This window comes from Pseudopodoces humilis, chromosome 16 (genome assembly GCF_049639895.1).
Source record: "Pseudopodoces humilis isolate 2021_Gansu_Grassland_sample_001 chromosome 16, ASM4963989v1, whole genome shotgun sequence".
Lineage (NCBI taxonomy): Eukaryota > Metazoa > Chordata > Aves > Passeriformes > Paridae > Pseudopodoces > Pseudopodoces humilis.
Window position 1 is genome coordinate 5,418,894 of NC_142215.1, and position 16,714 is coordinate 5,435,607.

The following is a 16,714-nucleotide window of genomic DNA, read 5'->3' on the forward strand; positions in this document are numbered from 1 at the left end:
CTGCTGCAGCAGGAGATGCACTTACACTCCTTACTCCAAGCAAACTCCAGTGTGAATTGTTACACTGAACTGCCCACGGATGTCCTTGCTTACCTAGTCAGATACTAAATGTTATAGCACAGCATTTTGCAAAGAATGTGAAACATATTTCCTAATCCAGACAAATTAAAAGCATCAGTTTAACCTCAAATGTTTATTGCATTTCAAACAGCATTTATCAAAACAAAGAGCTCATCACAACATATATAGGTACTGGACCATCCAAACCCCTTCATTTGGTATGTCTCCAGTGTCATCCAGCATAACAATTAACACAAATTATTCTGAAACCCAAGATATCTACACCAATGAAAAAAAAATTAAGAAAAAGATAACACCCCATCTCCTGAATAGAAATCAGTTCCACGTGGAAAAACCTAAAGAAAAACCCCCCAAACTAGTAAAGAATCAATCCAAATTTCTGAATAAATAAACAGTTTTTCCTGCAGTTTAATGTTTCCACTCAAATCAACGATCAGATCCCACACGCCTGCTTAAATATGCCTGACTTTGGTCCTTAAAAAATGACAAGATTACAGTATGATAAACCAGATGATAGTTTGAAGCGAGACAATGAGGCATTGTTTACAGAGAAGATTGAGAAACTGGTTTAACAAAAGGGTTCCGTGGACATCTATTGTATGTACAAGAAGGAGATTTACTGGAGATTTTGTAATTTCTACAAGGCTCTTTCCAACCAGCTTCATTAAGTTGAAGTAAATCAAATCATGCAGAGATCTGGCTCAGCCAGAGAGACATGCCGGGAAAGATACAAAATGAAGAAGAACAGACGCGAGATGATAAGCTTTAGAATCTTTGGCATTTTTCAAAAACATTTTCAAGGTTTTTAAATCTGTATACTCACCCATTTTCCCCCACACACTCGCCTATAAATACATTATATATGTACTCTTTATACACAACTCTGTATATGCATGGGTACACAAGCACACGTGCAAACAAAGAGGCATTTTTGTGGCTTTTTAAACCAGGATAATCTTTCCTCAGTCCTTCCATTTGCAGCTACACACAGCTTTGCATGAGCAAAATACATTCTTTAGCCAATCAAGTATATGAAAATGTGCCTGTCTTTATTCAAAGGCACAGTGGGACTTTGAAAAAAGAACTTATGAAAAACTACTGAATCTGGCTAATAATCCCGTGGAAGATAGTCTGCTGTTAGTTTTCCTTCTTCAGATTCTTGGAACAGGCCCCCAAGACTGCTACAGAACTACACACAACTCCATCTGGATCACCAATCCATAAGCGAGGTTTTAACCATTTTACCTTTTATAAGATGACTTTCAGAGCCTTTTTTTTTTTTCCCCAAAAGAATCCTTTCTCTCAGGATTTCTGTATTTCTTTGTACTGTCAACTACCCCAGGGAATGCTGGTGGTAATCCCTGCCTGAGAATCATAAGCAACAACTCCAGCCCTCATACTACCAAAGGCTTGTGGTGACAAGTCACTCCCAAAATCTCCCACAGCACCTAAAGGACCGAGGGCTGCAGTATCACCAAAATTAAGCAGGTTTTACACACGATTTTGTGTTTTAGTTTCCCCAGCCAAACAACCTGACTAATGCTGGTTTTCTGAAATACATAAAGCAAATGCACAACTGCTAAAAGATTGGTAAGCAAGCAAGAAATCACATTCTCCACAGAACACAAAATGGGGTCCTTTCTTCTGTCTTTCCCTTGTTGTTTCCACTTGACTTCACTTTTGGGTCCTCTCCTTGTGAACCACCAGGAAAGACTGCAAGAAGACATCAGTGGTGGACCAAAGCCTGCACACTATTGCACAACCACTTCTTTGGGCACATGCTCTCTTTCTGCACAAGCACTTGTTTCTTTAAGGCTATGAAGTGTTTTGTTTTTTTTCCCTCTTGGATCTGTAGTGTTGACCCCTCTGGATTTAGACAGGAAAACAACAGCTATGCTGAAGATATCTGATGAGATGGAATTATAAAAGGCAAGCCAACAGAGTCTTTTCAGGTCACTGAGTTAGCCTTTTCTCTTAATCCTTTCATGGCATAAGGTTTTCATGCATCCATTGCCAGCAATGGATCTCTGATGATTCCAGTATACAAAGAGTTAACCACAGTCTGGGCTTTAAAAAAAAAAAGGAAAAAAAAAAAAGGAAAAAGAAAAACCCACAAGTGCTGGATGAAATATTGAGATACTGTTGGAGCTCCTAGCTCTTTCTGCTAATTATGATAAAAAACTTTTTAAAATGTACACTGCTTGAACAGAAGATGGGTATCAAAGACTCGTTAATTCAGAGCTTAAACCTTTCTAGGCACAGTGATTTAACTCAGAAAAGAATAGCTTTCATATCTTAATGTAAATCTGTTGGATATGTTAAAAACTGGTTCAGAGCATCTCCTCACATCAGCTCAGCTGATCTGGTACACTAAGCAGAATTATCTCTTCCTACATAACACAGGGAGTGCTGCCACATCCAGCCTTGTCTCTGCAATCAAAGGGGGAAAAAAAAAAAAGAAAAATAAAAGGTGCAGTTGCACCATCCTCTCCCATTCTCCTCCACATCCCACAAACTAATTCATGTTTCACCTTGCTCTTTTTTGGGATGCCATGCCAAAAAAGACAACCCAGAAAACAAACCCAAGATAGGTGTTTATCAGAAACCACATCTTCCAAGAAAGAGAAAGTCTGTGGCAGTGACTCTAGAGTTGTTCTGAAGCAAGAAGGAGGGGAGGGATGCTGTGTGTGCACGCGTGTGCAGGGAGGGAGGCGCTGCATTCCCAAACCCCGCCGCATCCTATAGCGCGCTCCGCTTCTTCCTGATGGGGCTGGAGCTGCTGGATGGTTTCAATTCAGCGTGCTGCACCTGTGAAAACAAACAGGCATGACGTCTGCACTTAGGTAACTCTAGCTCACTACAGTGTGTGTTAATGGCTCCCCCAGGACAAACCCAGGGAAACTAAGGAAGGTTCAAAAGTAATGAATCATTTTCTAAACACAGGAACATGGGGGATTAATTGCAGGAAGGATTTGAGAAGTCATGCATCATTTCTTGAAACAAAAATATTAAAAGCAGATTTTTCTAATGAGATACATGGGGTTCTACCTGATTTCAGCAATCTTTTGGGTTTGTTTTGGTTTGGGAGTTGTTTTTCTTATCTTTCTGGCATTAACCTATTAGTTTAATAAACTTCTCTCAGGAGTCTCAATTCAAGTGGATCCCAATAGACAATAAGATGACAGTTGTCTCAACCATACACAGACCTGGGATGCTGAAACACTTAATAATTTCAAAAAAGGAAAGTATTGTCCCAGATAGAACCTGGACAAAGCTACCTCCACCTTTCAAACAAATTCATACACAATATAATTATTAAAACACGTGTGGTAAACTGTCAAGGATGGTGTAATCTCAAAATTGTCTGTTGTGTGAGACAAAAGTATTCCCACTGAAACCATGGGGGAAATTGGGCTGAGCACACCATCTTTTTCACTCCTTCTCTGTCTTTGTCCAACACATGTGGTTGTAAATGGGTACTGTGCAGACAGGAGTAATTTCCAGCTCACTGCAGCAGCCCAGTGAAATGCCGATGCACTGATAGCACACAAAACAAAGAACATGGAGAGGCTTTGGAGCTTCCATGGATGACTGTGTGTGGCTATCACCATTTTCAGCACTAGTGGAAAACTCCAAGGTTTGTCCCATCCAAGGAACTCCTATCATTCCTCCCATAGAAAACAGTGATCATTCTCCTTGGAGAGCTCAAAGGATCCCAATATGATAGAAACCACTCAAGGAAATGTTGTAAGTGTAAATGTTAAATAAAGCATAAATAGAAAAGCAGCTTATCTTTAAACATAAACACTTAAAGGGCATATGCAAACCATCACTGCAAATCCAGTGGCCTCTACAAGAGCAATGACAACAAATAAAAATACACTGAAGTTTAATGGTTCTATGATTGTTCCTGTTTAGCCTTTTTCCTCCCACCAGTCCACGGTGGGATTTCTTTCCAGCCAGCCAGTCTGGTGGCCTCCTGAGATAAATGTCACCAGAAGCTTTTTCCAACCCTGCTTCTACCAGATGCCTCAACACTGCATGTGAGCAATTCAGTTTCTGTCTCTAACAGCATGAAGTCACTACAGGTGAGATTGTAATTCCCTTATTCCCAGTGAGCAGCACCTCACAGGGAAAGTGCCACAATTCACAGAGAAAGGTACAATGTCAGACGGATCCTGGGCATCAGGATCAGGGCCTGGGGACACAGATTCCAGCTAGTTAAAACAAAAGAAAGAATCCTTTATATTGTGTGGCTTCATTACCCAGCAAGACTATTTTCCCTCCTCCAAGAGAAATAAACAGATCTTGACATTCTAAAGGATTTATTGTTCAAATAATTTCCAGGAAGATAGGTGAGATTGCTGAAGACAATGTTGTTATTTCAAAGAAATGGGAGAAGAGACAAGACTTGACTGAAACTGAGGGAGGATTCTGGCTTGATTAAAACTTATAATTCCATAATGGTAGAAGATTTATCTGATCAACTGTAGAGTATTTTATACACATTTCAGGGTTTTCTTTAAAGGAAAAGATGAGCAGGGCATTGTCCAAAGGAGGCCTGGAGCTCAAGCACAATGTCACAGAAATAATTCCCCCTATCTTGAGAAAAAGGAGAATTCAGCAAATCCTTTTGGATGGTTATCTCTATCAAAGAGACCATTTTTCTCCTCCCTCTGTACAAATACCGGAGCAGAAAGGTGACGAAAACCACAGCTCAGTAACCACGCTGAGTGATTTTCCAGATCATTTTTAAGTAGGTCTTTTCAGGATAATTTTTCTGCAATCATTTTATCCTTCTGACAAAGGATTTTGGCTCCCCTCTCTTCTAACACTCTCTCCCCCTACCTTTGTGGATTTTCCCCAGATTCCTTATCTCTGTTATTCAAAAGTCTTTGGCATTGTATTCCCAAAGGGAGCACCCAGCCGCTCTCTGTGTCACTCCCTGCCTCTGTTGGCTGTGGCCATTCATTACTTACCTTTTGAACATCAGATGGTACCCTGGAGAGGAAATCTAGTAGCTCATTATTGTCGATGGCATAGGGATTTCTAAGCTTCTTAGTAAATTTATTTATGCCTAGGATAAAAAAAAAAAATAAAGGCAAACAAAATAATACAGCCCTTTTCTCCTCCCTCCCTCTGAATTTGTTCAGGCAAGGTGAAAAAGGGAAAGGGAATTCACAAGTAAAAATTAGTGTGAAAACAGTGCCTCAGACTTGAAGCCATACACATGTTCCCTGTCACGTGGAATCACTCACAAGTGCTTCCTGGAGGAAGTAGAGGACATTATTGATAAAGGTATTTCTCTACTTTCAGGATCATGTGTTGCCAACAATGTGGAGAAAAGCTATTGCAGCATGAATTCTTTCTGGGGGATACTACAGGGAGAATACAAACATTGAAAACCAAATCTGCTACCCTATGTGACCAACTGGAAGGCTCTGAAAATAATTGGAAAAAAGGTTTTTTTTTCCTCCCATCTTCAGAAAATGAAAGCTTCCCTTCCCCATCCCTCATGGCTTATCCCCTTTTTGCAGAGCCACATTTGCCAAACTGCCCATATCATGATGCTGTGGGACACTGTAAAACCTTATCACAAGGTTTACTTCAGTTTGACTTTTGTGTGAATAATTAGGCTTATTAACTGCAGCAATAGCATCTCCATGGACTTAGTTAAGCTTCAGTTGGCAGAGGTGGTCCCTAGTCTGGACAGAAGATCCATGGGAGTGTAATACTACTGTGAAGTTCATAAGGTCTTCTCTTGCCTCTCTTAAGGTCTTCCAGGTGAAGAAAATCACCTAACCCATTTTAAAGAATAGCAAAAAATTCAAATGTTGGTTGCCTCTCAGGATCATAATACAGCATTCAATTCCATCATGCCCCTGTCCAAAATCTCATAGTGGTTTCCCTGAAAGTGATTTCAAATACTCCAGCCTTCTCCTCTCCCTGAAATGTACCTGCTTCACATCTGAGATTCAGCTTTTAAGCCATATACTTGTAGCAAAATGACAACACAATTTTCTGTGTACCTGATTTTTAAAAAACAGAAAATACCATAAGGTCTTTTGAGGACTTGCCACAGGGTAGTTGTTTAACATGTATCATATTTGAAGGCCCTGTCACTCTAGATGATGTTGAACGGATGTATAGTTTTCATGTACTCACCATGTCTTCCATACAAGAACAACAATATTTTGTTACTGAACTTTTTACTCCCAGCAATTTCTCCCCTTTCCTTTTGCCCTTTCTTTTTGTTTGATTTAATCCTTTAGTTCTTTGTTGCAGTTGCCCAAGAATGGCTTTTTTTTTTAATGCCACCTTCTCATTCCCTCCCTTTTCTATATCCAAGGCAGCAGCAGATGGCTCAGCCCCAGGGGTGATGGGGGTCCCTACAACTCAGAGCCACATCAGGACTGAGCATCTGCAGGTCAGGGAGGATTTACCTGCACTGTGCTCTCCACACCTTTCTACCTCAAGGCTGAGATAAAAGTTAGCACCCTAAATAAGGCAGGAGGTCATCTGGAGATGCAGAAAGTCTTCAGCAGCTGGAATCATAGAATTGTATGGGTTGGAAGGTGCCTTAAAAACCATCTCAATCCAACCCCCTGCCACAGGCAGGACACCTTCCACTAGGCCAGGTTGTTCCAAGCCCTGTCCAACTTGGCCTTGGATACTTCCAGGGATGGGGCAGCCACAGCTTCTCTGTGCACCCTGTGCCAGGGCCTCCTCACCCTCTCAGTGAAGAATTTCATCCTCATTTCTAATCTATACCTGCCCTCTTTCCATTTAAAGCCATTCCCCCTAGTCCTATGCCCTGGAATGCCATCTCCTGTGAAAGATGATCCCACATTTCTTCACAACACCACCAGGAAAGTTTTACTTTCTAAAAGCTCCTCTTTTAATTCATTATGTATCTTCAAATAGTTTCTGACCCATGACAAAAGGAGATGCTCAGTGTGTCCCACTGGGCACAGCCTGTCCTGGCTGCCAGGATACTCAGATCCAAAAGGTTCCCAGGGTCCAAATCTACATGGTCCAGCTCTGAAAACACATCTTGTCCACTTCCTACCATTTCCCAGCTGGAGGGCTCCAGCACCAGGAAGCTAATTACTTTCCTGCAGAAGAAGAATAACATTGAAAGTAGCTTATCTAGGCTAATGCTCTTCTTGTGGTGCTGTTGGAAACTTATAAAGAACCCTAAGAAAAGCAAATTATCGGATAACCCGAGGGGAGAAATGGTAATTTTAAGAAGTTCATAACATCTTTATTCACCTCTAAGCAACAGCACTTGTTTGTCTGTGTAACAGGTCGTTTAAAGCTTGTTTGATTTCACTCTGAAGACATATATTGTATTTATCTCATACAAATGAGACACTGTGGAGTACTTACCCCAGATTAAAACAATGTACCTCAGTGGTATAAAATACAAAATAACTGTTGCTGCTGCCAGGACCAAGCAGGCCAGGACAGAGAGGAAAGGCACGGTCCAGTTGAATGTGCTGTAAGGAAAAAACACAACCCTCTCAACATTTCTGTTCTTGGACATTGTTTGTGCTCTGCTACCCAATAATAATTTAATGACCTCTTTCAGTGCTCAGTGCAGTCAGATATGCTATAAATTGCAGACCCTTTGGAAGGTGGATAAGCAGATTCCTCCATCTGGATGTTATAATGGATTAAGGGAGATATCTGAGAGGCAGATGTTGTGATAAGGAAGGAGAAGAGGAGCCCTGGGGAGCTCAGTGAAGTTGTTAGGTGTGTAAGGGAGTTGTTTTGGTTTCTTCTGTGTGTCGCACTTGTTACACATCTCTGCTCTCCATTATTCATGAGCAGATTATCTGATCTGGAGACAGGGCTGAGCCAGCTCCACTGGGCCACAGTGGAGATAACACGAGATGTGTGTCCAGCCCAGGTGTGGCAGGTAGCCAAAGTCAACCCCAACAAATAACTTGCATTGGATTAATTATGATACCAAACTGTGAAAGAGCAGTTTGAGTAATTTCTGTGTACAACATTAGAGCCATCATATTCTATATAAATCTATGTATATATACATTTTCTTCTATATCTTTACATTTTCAGCAATGCTTTACTGTACTGACTATAGGAGGGAAGCTGGCTTGGATAAGCTGTAATAAACCAGGAGCAGCCCAAGCTTCTGCATTCTAACAATCCACATCAGATTTTTTCCTAGAGGAGCATTCTTGAAAGGCTCAGTTACTACAGCATTTCAGACTTTGGCCACATTGTAGTGAAAAACAGGATTTTATTTCGCTCAGACCTCTCATCTGCAAGTCAATGATGGACTGAAGGTGAGAAGCCACTGCTAACACATCTTTGAAATATTATTTTGTCCCCCTGTGCCCTTGTAAGACATAACCCTATGCCCTGCACCAAATATTGAGATACCTGGACTACAAGGATGCCCACTAGCCCACAGGTGGATTTATGGATCTGGGCATCTCTGTTTCACACAATCTGCCTGCTAACTTCATCATACCACTATGATGGGGAGTAGGAAGAAGAGAGAATGAATCTGGACCACTTCTCAGGCTATAAAATAAGACAAACTTCCCTTGACAGATAAAATTAATAGGACGCTTCAAGAATTACATTTAAGCTTCAATAGACGTATTAAATATTAAGTAAAAATAGGTGGGAGAGGACCCATCATTATCAATCAATGTAGCTTAAGTTAAAGCAAAAAAAAAAAAAAAAAAGCAAAACAGCTCAATTGAGTTAAACTATGAAAACTCCCTATGATTGTGTAACTGGAGTGACAGACGGAAACTGTAGCACAATTCAGTCTGTCACTTACAAAAAAAACTTTGATAGTAATTTTTTAATGGCACATCACTGCCGAGCTACAACAGAATTCTTCTGAAATTACATCGGGCATCCACATTAATACCCAACGTGTTCTTTAAGACCATTGTTGCCAAAATGAGTACAAGAATTAATAGTGTTTAAGTGCTTTGAGCCTTCCTGCCATGCAGCTGGGCAGAACAGTGCCCTGTTCATGGACTGGAATACATCTTTGGGCCACTTCCACCCCAGCTGGGGTGTCTGGAGTGGCACCACAGCACATGTGGTTGCTGTATTTTTAGCTTGAACCCAGCTCCTCATTAAAGTGAGGCTCGGTCACAAACCATCACTTTGTGTTCAAAACAGACAACAATATGGATCAATTAAGCTCCAATAAAGACTGAGTTATAAAAGGTTTGTGTGGGGGATTTTTTTTGATTTTTTTTTAGGCTCTTCACCTCCCTCCTTTGTAAGGTCAGGAATACCCTCTGTGCCTCCCCCCTTGCCATGAGACCCTGAAAACCCCCTTTGGGCTTCCTGGTGGCACCAGCAGGAAGCAGACAGCTCAAAATGGTAAAGACAGGAGAAGATCAATGTGTTGGCCAGGGACACAAGTGACTGATAACCCCCACAGCCAGGTCAGCATGGGGAGGGCGTGGGAAAGGCAACACTGACCATCAGTACCCACTTTCTGTGATGAGACCGAAATGCCTGAGGCTTCTGTGCCCCACATCTTCAAGCAGGATCTGCCATCCATGACTCCCCACCCCATCAGAAACAAGCAAGACCAGGAATTCAGGAAAATATGAAAGGTACATCAGTAAAGAACACTGCTTCTCCTCTTCTCTGTGCTCTGCAAAGGTTTTTTGGAATAAAAAGACTGAAAGAGAAGAAGCAGTGGTGGGACTGGACAGTTTATCTTGCTGCACCTTGCAGCCATTTTTGGAGCAAGACAATTACTCCACATTGATTGTCCTGGTTCTGACTCAGTTCAAATCATGGTCAAGCAAGAAAAATTTATTATTATTTATTATATTTATTATTTATTTATTTATATTTATTATTATTTATTACTTACTTTTTAATTCTCTCTCCAAATGATGCTATTTCTTCCAGGATGCTCTGAACAGCTATGATGATCTCTTGGACCATGTGGATTCTCTCAATTAGCCCCTTTTTCTCAGACTCCTAATCAAAAGAAACCAGAAAACCAAAACTTTTAATAATTTGCTAGAGTGTTCACAGACTTTGGTGAAACTAAGATTTCCAGCACTGCTGATCCATCCATGACCTCAAGTATTTCCATGAAGGAAGGACAGAACAAACATCACACAGAACTAACATTATTTGTTAGATCCTTGTATTCTCTTCCTTCTCCTCAACACATGGGCAGAGTTTTCTTCATCTTCTAACATGACTGCAGGATCTCAATCAGGATTTCCCACAACTGGATGCTAAAGCACAAGAGGTGCTGAGCACCCCTGGTGTGAAGCGCTGGCTGCTCAGTGCTCCTCAAGAACAAAATTATTCTTGTCCAGAACTTCTAAATATCACTTTTCTGAGCTTTGTAGGCTCCCCACAACCACGCTGGTTTGTGTATATAAATTAGCAGCAAGACGGTGAATGCAATATTTTTTGAGCATTCAGTATACAGAGACTCATTCTTTTACTGGGGAAAAAAAAAAGGATCAAAGGAAAAAATGTCATTTTCCCTTTACAGCGGCCATCTCAACTTCATTTCTTACTGCTTATTTTAGGCAACAACATTACAGGACATTACTACACATGTGCAGAAATAAAAAGGAAGCACAGAATGAATTAAAAATCAAAATTACTTAAATCAGGCTTGAAAACCAGTATACAATTATCAGCATTCAGCATTTCTTTGCCAGCAATCTAACACACATACAGGCATGCAAATTGGCATGGTTGCAGATATTCTAGCAAGAAATCAGCAAAACATTCACTTATTACAAAATGCAGAGCCCTGGACACTGATTTTACATCACATTTAGACACTTAAAAATCAGTCCAATTCAGAAAAAAAAATAAAACAACAATAAAAAGCCCAACAAAACATTTTAAGCTGTGTTTTAACCAATCTGTTCCCAGAGAGGGGAGACGATGGCATTTTGTATCCCTGCTCTCTGTGGCCCACACCAGTCAAGGTAGAGGAAAGGGTGGGTGGGAATGAGCAAGGGACAGAGATTTTTGCATCAACACTGCTGCAATCCTGCCTCTGTGTTGTCATCCACATTATTCCTCCATGCAGGAAAGGGTCAGAGGCTATCTAAAATCACACAGGGCTGCAGAGGTGAGGGCTCTTGCTCCAGCATTTTGGCACTGTCGTGCTGGGAGAGTGTCTGTATGGGGCTGAGACAGGGCACCACTCTACAGAGGGTGCAGGAATAATCTGTGACCCATCCTTGGATGCTGAGAGGCGGGCATGGGAATGCTGCCCTTATACCACTTTGAATTACTCACTGCCCATTTCTCTCCCCAGTAATTTCTGAGTTTAAAAAAGCCAGCCAAAACCACCATGGAGTTATCAAGCTCCAGACATTTGAATATTTGCCTTTAGGTTGCAAGTCAGTGCACAATGAATAGAAGCAGCATTTTAAATAATCACACATTTGGGTGTGAAAATGAGTATTTTTACATTAATAAAACAACCAACAAAAATGAAACCCTTGGGGTGTGAAATAACCCCAGAACAAAATAAATAAATAAATAGTCAGTTTATGTGAAAATAGCACCAAAAAGTCATTTTCACACAGCTCCAGTTATAATCTCGTTAGGCTCAAATGTAAATGACACATTGAAATTATATTTAACTATTTCCTCACTGGAATGGTACAACAGTCCTTTAACCATGTCTGGCTTTTTTTCCACCAAATTTGGAAGCAGAAGTTGGGGAGCAGCTCATGGAAAACCAGACAGTGGGAATTTCATTCTGTCCAAATTCAGGCAGAGGGGTAAAGAAAAATCACTTAAATAAAGTGATATTGCAGGGCAAGCCTACTCTTGCTGCCCAGAGCTGCAAGGCAGATCATCTGCCAGCTCAGTCTGCATCATGCTGACTTCATTTACACGTCCTCGATGGAGCTCAGGGATGTGGTGATAGCACAGTTTAACCAACACAACACAACACAACTCCTGCTGCAGCCACAAGGCAGAGCCAGAAAATAAACCAGAAACTGCCAGTCCCTAAAGTTATGACAACTGCACGCCCATGCTCACCTGGCTACATGCTAAAATCACCCCCAGACAACAGTGCCTTCAGTTTCTGGTGCAAAATATTGCCAACCAATGTAAGGGCAAAGACAAACTGGGATTAGAAAGCCTTGTAAATAAAATCAGTTTTTTGAGAGAAAAACAGGCTGCAACTGTCCCTGCAGTATGCACTGTGTGCATAATAGTTTGAAAATCCCGGGAATTTGTCAACGTCATTTCTTTGTTATTGCTGTTTTGTTCTGGAAACCTGCAGTCTAAACACATGGACAGGATTATTGGGTCACTGGTTAAGCAACAGAGAAGCAGACAAATGAAGTACAACAAATGGGATTTTCCAAATTATTTAAGTTTTGGAGCGTTGTTTATGCTTTGTGAAGCCAGCACCTCACCAAACCCTGTCAGAAGCAGTAAGGGTCCATCAGGGTGACAGTCACTGGACCCTATTTATTAGAAAATGGAAAACTATCACGGAGAAAGCTAGATTTGAACACTACCATGTTCGTGGAAAATGTAAAAAAAGAACCCAAAATGCATCTTCCACTAAACACACTTCCTCATCTATGCAAGGCCCCACCACCCACACAATCCTTCTCCATCCTCCTCAGGTATCATTCCTTTCTGATTTCTTCTGGACTCAATGTATTATACTGCTTGAAAACTGGATTTGGATACCGATAGTTTAAGATCACAGCTCAGAAGATTTTGCTTCTGAGCAAATATGAATTGAAAATGAAATGTCCTGGCTGTTTCTGGCATTATTTCCCTAAAACCAGTCGTGATAAGTTCCATTAATTCAAGGCCTTTTTCTCATTTATTTCTCAGCTGATTACAGCACTGTGGGTGGACCAAAACTAGTCTTCAGCCTCTGGGAAAGAATTAACTCCATCAAAATGAATTTACAACTGAGAATTAATTATATAATCAGTGTGTTACTTCAAATCTTCCTTGCATATCCTGATTTAGGAAACCTTCATTTCTACATTAATTGCCTGAACAAAACCACGAAAGAGGTTTACAAAAGATTAAGCATGTCACCAAGACCCAGCAATTTCAGAAATTAAGTCTTTTGTCTCCAGCTAACATACATCAACTCAGAAATGATGATACTGAATCTCTGCTGCACTGGAAGATGCTCCTAGATTTTTCTGTTTCTGAAATATGTAACAGTTAAACAGGACATATAAACACACTTAAAGAATTACCACAGCTCTGGGATCTCCCTCCCTTGGAAGGAACTTATGCTGCTCTGAGACACTTGGGGTCTCAAAAAGAAACCTTCACACAACCATGGAGGGGCTCCCAATGCTAAAGACTTTAAAAGAGTGGGAATATGGGGCAGGCCAGGACAGGATGTCCCCAGCACTCACACAGCAATTCACAATGGGTGAGCTACAACAGCCAGAGCTGGTCTTGCAAGGGAAAATCCTGAGTTATGGGGGAAGACACTGAAGGCAAAATTCTTCAATCATCTGCTCTGGAACAAAGGCCAAATGCCACCCATTAGTGCTTCTTCTCTAGCCAAGCATCCATTACTGAATTCAAAGCTTGGATGGTGGAGATCCCCTAACTTCTTTTGATCATTTGTTTCAATGATTAATAGCTTTCATCTTTACAGAAAGCTGTTTCCTATTTTTTTAAATCTATCCTTCAAATATTTTTCCTCTGGATACATCCAAACCAGCAAGCAACGCTCCAAATGCAAAGACAATTTTTGCTGTTGTTCTCTGAGTGTGTTTCTGATGTATACTGCAAATATCATATGCACACAACGAAAAGTTAGGCTTGAAGCCATGGGTAACTTCTACATAATACTTGCTCACTTGGATTTCATGGAAAACACTTGCAGAGAAATATCTTGCATGCAATTTCAAACAAGTGGTATTCATCAGCAGATTTCTGGCCTGCCAAGGGAAACTTAATATATAAAGCTGAGGAACACTTGGGGGCAAAGATGAGGAAAAGGGGAGGAGAAAACACAAATATTGATTAATGCAAAAGGAGGAAGAAAACAGGATACAGGCAGCTCAGTCAGGAATGAAAATCCTGAATATCTTCAGGGACTGGAAGAATTAGTCTGTCTAACCCTGGGCTGGCCTAACTTTCAGGATTAGCTTTCCTACAGTAGCTGTCTCATTATGCTACTGCTGCTACAAGCACATTAGGGCAATGTTTTACCAGGATTTATCTAACGTACTAGTTATTAATTCTTCAATGTATTAGCAACAAAACAAGATTGTTGGAAAGGGAAAAGAAAGGAAAATAGCTCAGGCATGCATTCCTTTTTGCTCCACCATTATTCTGCTTTAAAAAAAAAAAATCCAACAAAACATGCTGTAGTTATTTAGAGAAAAGCAGAGTTAGCCAAAGTTGGATTTAATTTTCAACTTGTTGGACTACAAAACTCCAGCCTTACTGGTGTCCAGCAAAACCTATGCCAAACAACATCCAAACAACAAAATACTCGTCCATGAAGAAGTTCTGAAACCAAAAGGATTTCATTTGGTATAAACAGCAGACCACTGGCCTCTATTGTCTGCAGGGAACACTTCACTAACAGCTCCAGTCTAGCAGCAGAATGAAGCTCTTGTGGGAGGTGGCAGCCATGGAGTGACAGACAGTCTCTTGGTAGCTAAAATGAATTCCAGACAGAGCTTTGCAAACAGTCACCACAGCAACCTTGAACTGGCTCCTGCCTTCGGTGGGAGCCAAAGGCTGCTGAGAGGAGCCCAGCAATCCGCCTTGCTGAGTCACTGCCCTGCCCTGTGCTGCAAAGGCTGCAAGGAGAGCTCCTCGGCTCTTCCAGGAGGATGGGCACGCCGAGGGGACGGCTGCCAAACTCCGAGCAACTGCCTCGTGCAGTCCTGAAACTGTGCATCACGGGATCTTTTTGTTTATTAACACCATGCTGCAAATGTGCCTGCCTGTGGAAATTTAGCGAATCTGAGTGTACTTGAAATAATTACCAAATAGAGGAAATGCAACACATACAGGTCAATTTATGCTCTCAGTTAAAAAGGTGTGAAATCTGGAATAATTCCACCAGAGCCAATAGAATCACTTCAGACTGGTATGAAGGAGAGCAGCATCGGTCTTAAAAGGAGACATTTGGAAAGCAACAGCACATGATGCTACAGCTCAGGCTGGGGAACACTCCCTGAAGGGCAGAAATGACCACTTCATGCCCTGTTCAGCCATGCCTGCACCTTCTCTGCCTATAAGATTAGATCAATTTCATCCATGCACAGGGGTCCAGCAGAAGTCTCATAAGCCAAGCCCATAAGAAAAATCTTATGTGGAAAACCCTAAATCATAATTCAGTTTCTTTCTCTATGCACAGGCATGAAATGCAGGAGGCTTAAGAAGCATCTTCCGTACTTGCTCACGTTTTCATAGATGTGTAAAGTAATCTAAAGTCTACTGGTATTGCCACAAGATTTCAAGCAATATCAGCAGTCACAATAGAATAAAACAAAATTCAGGTGAGGAAGACATGCTTAAGAAGCAACAAGAATCAATCCTGAATGGAGATACAAAGTCATCAGTCATCTTTGATTTAAAAAAGAGAAAGGGAAAGAAAACGAATTTTGTCAAAATAAGTGTTTTCTCCTGGAAACACATGAGACTTAAGAACAATAACACGGATTTTAGACTTAAACTACAGGATCATCTATGATCCAGGTAATGATCTTCAGCAATTTGGGGTACAGGAGAAAGAGATCTATTCATCTATCTTGCCAATTCAAAATAAAATTTAACAACATTTTAAATAGTTTGAATTTTTAAGGGATGAGAACACTCTGAGGCTCATGTGCTTGGTCCCATGACCTGCCTAGTGCTACTTAATATTTTTCCAGAAATTTAGAGAAGTCGCAGTGTTGACTTTTACCTACATCTAGGTAGGTAATTCTGTCTAAGAGGGAGAATTCTGGAGTGCCATAGGGCTGCTAAGGTTTCCTTGTGAGGATATCTAAAAGTCCCCTGCAAGAATTTCCTTTCAGCTCCTCTCCCCCATCACCTCTAAACCTACAAATGGGTGGCTCATGGCACTGATACAAGGACTGTGCCAATTTATGGGATGCTTATGGATAAGAACAGCCCTAGACAATTCTGCTGTGCAAGATTTAACAAGAGACCATTTAACTTCCAGTTTCTTGCACAAAGAAGGCTCCTAGGAAAGAAGCAAAGCAAAACCAAAGCAAGCCCTGCACTGGGTCTTTTTGCCCATAATTTTGTGGAGGACATGGATGCTCCTTGCCAGTCTGAACATACTCTATGTATCAGGGGGCATTTTCAAGTCCTTACCATCATTTCTCTTCAGCAATCTTAATGGGGGATGTTGAAATATTATATTGCAATGGTTGTATTGAAGAGAAGAAGAAAAAAACTAATGAAATTATTTATACTTCCAAGGAAGAAAACAATGAGATGATATTGTCTTGAATGACCTTTCCTAAGTATGGGGATATAGCATCTTACACAATAGACTCTTGGTTCATGTTTCAATTACTGACCTTTACTGCGGAGAAAATTAATGCAATTTTCATCGTAATCCACCCGTACAAATAAGATCCATACGGAAGGTTTCCACATGCTG

General features: G+C 40.9%; 1 protein-coding gene across 4 annotated transcripts in view; it reads right to left on the bottom strand.

Annotated features, from left to right (window-relative positions):
- Positions 1 to 238: 238 nt before the first annotated feature.
- MCTP2 (multiple C2 and transmembrane domain containing 2) overlaps positions 239 to 16,714 on the bottom strand; it is a 117,659-nt gene continuing 101,183 nt past the window's right edge. For all 4 annotated transcript variants that reach the window (XM_014251359.2, XM_088063114.1, XM_088063113.1 and 1 more), the window contains 4 exons: positions 9,965 to 10,074; positions 7,471 to 7,580; positions 5,061 to 5,158; positions 239 to 2,889 (listed from right to left, as the gene is read on the bottom strand). In XM_014251359.2, the coding sequence (XP_014106834.1) occupies positions 2,821 to 2,889; positions 5,061 to 5,158; positions 7,471 to 7,580; positions 9,965 to 10,074 (387 nt within the window). In that variant the 3' untranslated portion in view covers positions 239 to 2,820. The remainder of the gene's footprint in view (positions 2,890 to 5,060; positions 5,159 to 7,470; positions 7,581 to 9,964; positions 10,075 to 16,714) is intronic.